General features: G+C 38.1%; 1 protein-coding gene across 1 annotated transcript; it reads right to left on the reverse strand.

The window, feature by feature from the left end:
* Window positions 1-905: 905 nt before the first annotated feature.
* MRPS36 (mitochondrial ribosomal protein S36) lies at window positions 906-2,620 on the reverse strand (the record flags this gene model as incomplete). The annotated part of the gene is made up of 2 exons (XM_010183469.1): window positions 906-1,160; window positions 2,418-2,620. Coding segments are annotated over 2 exons (221 nt in total), but the record flags the coding sequence as incomplete, so codon positions are not given.
* Between the last annotated feature and the right edge of the window lie 419 nt (window positions 2,621-3,039).

Genomic DNA, 3,039 nt, shown 5'->3' on the forward strand with positions numbered 1-3,039 from the left:
CCCTAAGTGCAGCCAAGGCGAAACGGCTCACGGTTCCAACCACCCCAAAGGGACCTGCTGCTCTCCTGCTCCCCATCGCCCACTTCATCCTCGGGAAAACGGCCACAACGGAACCACTGCTGAGGTCTCCTGCTCGGCCAAAGCTGTGAGGCTGCCGAGACAGGGGTTAAAATTGCTGCTTGTAGGACCTTCGTGAAACTCAGTTGCAGACTCAGCAATCGCACAGATAAGCAGAAGGCCTGAGCACAATCTTTGAAGATAAATGGTATCCCCCAGTTGAACAGAAACCCCTTTGTCTGTTCTACTAACCCTATCTAGGAATGTCCAGGGATGAAATATAGGTATCCTGTGTTTGTGTAGTCAAAGATGTTTCGAGAAATAGTGCTGATAATGCCCAATTAGCAGAATGAGTGACAAAATACATCTGCTTCTGGGAGAAAGGTGAAAAGTTTACAGCGATGACGGCAACAAGCCTTCCTCCCCATGACCACCTGAAGATCACCAGAGTTGTAGGGTGCATGCCCAGATAGGAGGAGTTGTATGCTAATGGCTTTTGGAGGAATCCCTGCTTTGTATTAATGAGTTCTCAGATATCTCATGAATACGTATGAATAGAGAGCATATAAATAATCACTTTGTAACGGGAAATTGGAGTCCTCCCAAGGAATGATCCTGGGGACTCCCAGCAGATAAAGAATATCTGCTTTCTAAAATTCAAAGAGGAGTCTTGGAGAGTGAACTTATTTTCCAGCTTTCTTGGAATCTCTGCTAGGAACAACCACAGAGCCTCTTATCTCTGACGCTTCAGTGTCCCCTTCCCACCTGCAACATCATTCCTGATGAGGCATCCACATCTTTTGAAGTAGAAAAAGAAAATTACTCGGTTCTATTGTCAAGTGTGCAAATGGCTAATTAGAAAAATATTTTAATGGTGTGGACACCAAATATATTCAATTGCTAGTTAGCCATCAACAGAAACTTCTCAATCACAATATGTAGTGTGTGGTGTCAACCTTCTCACGGTTCATGTGGGTTTTTGTTAAAGCTATTAGTATACAATCACTTTTAATATTAAGGAGATGCCTTTATTGTGAATATAATACTTCATTCTTCAACAGTGGGCAACAAACCATCTTCCATACTTATTCTGGACCTCCACGCTGTAAAAGAAAAGCAGACAGTTAAATATATTCAACTCAAAGAATTGGAAATTAAGATCAAATCCACTCTTACATTGTTATAGACTAACAGAGTTCTAGTTTTAATTTCTGATGTATACACTGATTTTTAATCTATATAAGAATATGCACAGTGTCAAATACCAGCATTTACCAGTAACAGCTGTATTTTTTCAGGGTAGAATAAAAAAAGATTGACAACCTGCAACCTACAATTAACAGCTGCTTCAATTTCTACTCTGAAGGAACCTGACCCTTACTCACTTCAGGAAGATCTGACAAACACAGCAGTACTGAACACAAATTCTAGAATTATTTTCACTACCCAAATTATAAAGTGCAAAGTAAAAACAAAGCCAAGGTGAGCCATTACAATCTCTATGAGAAACCAGAAAGGTATTCAGTTCATTATTTTGCCAACAAAATTATTTTACAGCTCACCATTAGAAAACTTATGCTAGAGGTCAATAAGTGTATTACTATGGGAAATAACTCATTTTACATCTAATTATAAGACCCTACCCACATACATGCAGGAAAACTGATGTCCTGTACTAACATGATTACACTGTAGGCATCCTGATCACTTAACAAAGTTATGCAAGCATCTTCTCATCTCAAACTCATACTCATCTAATAAGTTCTTAAAATTGTGTGCATTCTCCCTTTTTAAGCCTCAGTGTTTACAAATGAGAATTGTTACAGAACAAAAGCAGCTTCTTGGCTTTCGTGTACAATGCCGTATTTGTAAGTATTGCAGAAAATATTTCTATCAAGTTTAATATTTCCAATACTAGAAATGCAAGAGTTAACTTACTAATAAATAACTTATAAAAACTAGTTTCAGAAATATTTAGGACTTCAACCACCTGGTAACAAACTTCACTGGTCTAAGAGCAGACTCTGGTGCTCCTGTCCAGCACATTCAAATTACACATTAAACAGCTGTTATGAAACAGGTAGTGATAGTGATTAATGTAGGCTACAACTATCGCTAGCTATGTGCATGTTTGTTTTTAGTCCGTATCTCTCAATGATACCACAAACTACTCACTAGTGAGAGTCGGGTACCTTCTGTATTAAGAATTTGTAGTTTGGGTACTGTGCACCAAAACCATGACAGCTGGGAACGCAGCCTTACCAAGATTTACAACGCAGCACCGTATCTGAAACTTTGAAGAAGATCTAGAAATAAGCTAAATGCTAGTTAACTGGTTAACAAGAATAAATTAAACTTACTTGAATAAATTCAATCTCTTCATCTGACATAAGTTTCCTTCTGTATTTCTGAGGTAAGGTTCTTGCTAAGTCAGAAGTGTCTGGTGTACCTTGTACTCTGCTAAGAGGTGACATGGTTTGAAAGGCCGGTGATCTGCCTCCTACAGATTCCTGTGCTTCTGAAGCATGCAGAGATGGCACACTTCCTTGTACAGATTCCTGTACTGAAACACAGATTGCAAAAGCATTTACAGAGATATGCAGGACTGTAAAATTAACTAATGAGCAGCAAACAGATGTTACCAGTTATGGAGAATTTTTTTCATTATAACAAATACTTAAAAGAATTAACACATTATACTTCTCACAACCTGTTTTTATTGTTGTTAAGTATATCAAGAACATAGGGAAAAAAATGCTGACAGTAAAAGAAACCATGTTTGAGTGCCAGAAATACTGATGTAGAAACAAGATAAATCAGCATATATCCTAAGAAAGGCTTTTTCACTGGGAAGCTCTACTTCCAGAAAAAGCATGAAGTATCATAAATGTATGAGCAGAGGCAATTGTGTAGAAAGGTAGCTAAGATCAATAACTAAGGTCCACTGGGATTATGCTTTTTGTTTAAAATAACTGTAGAGAC

The sequence above is a fragment of the Mesitornis unicolor genome, unplaced genomic scaffold (assembly GCF_000695765.1).
Source record: "Mesitornis unicolor isolate BGI_N332 unplaced genomic scaffold, ASM69576v1 scaffold44874, whole genome shotgun sequence".
NCBI lineage: Eukaryota > Metazoa > Chordata > Aves > Mesitornithiformes > Mesitornithidae > Mesitornis > Mesitornis unicolor.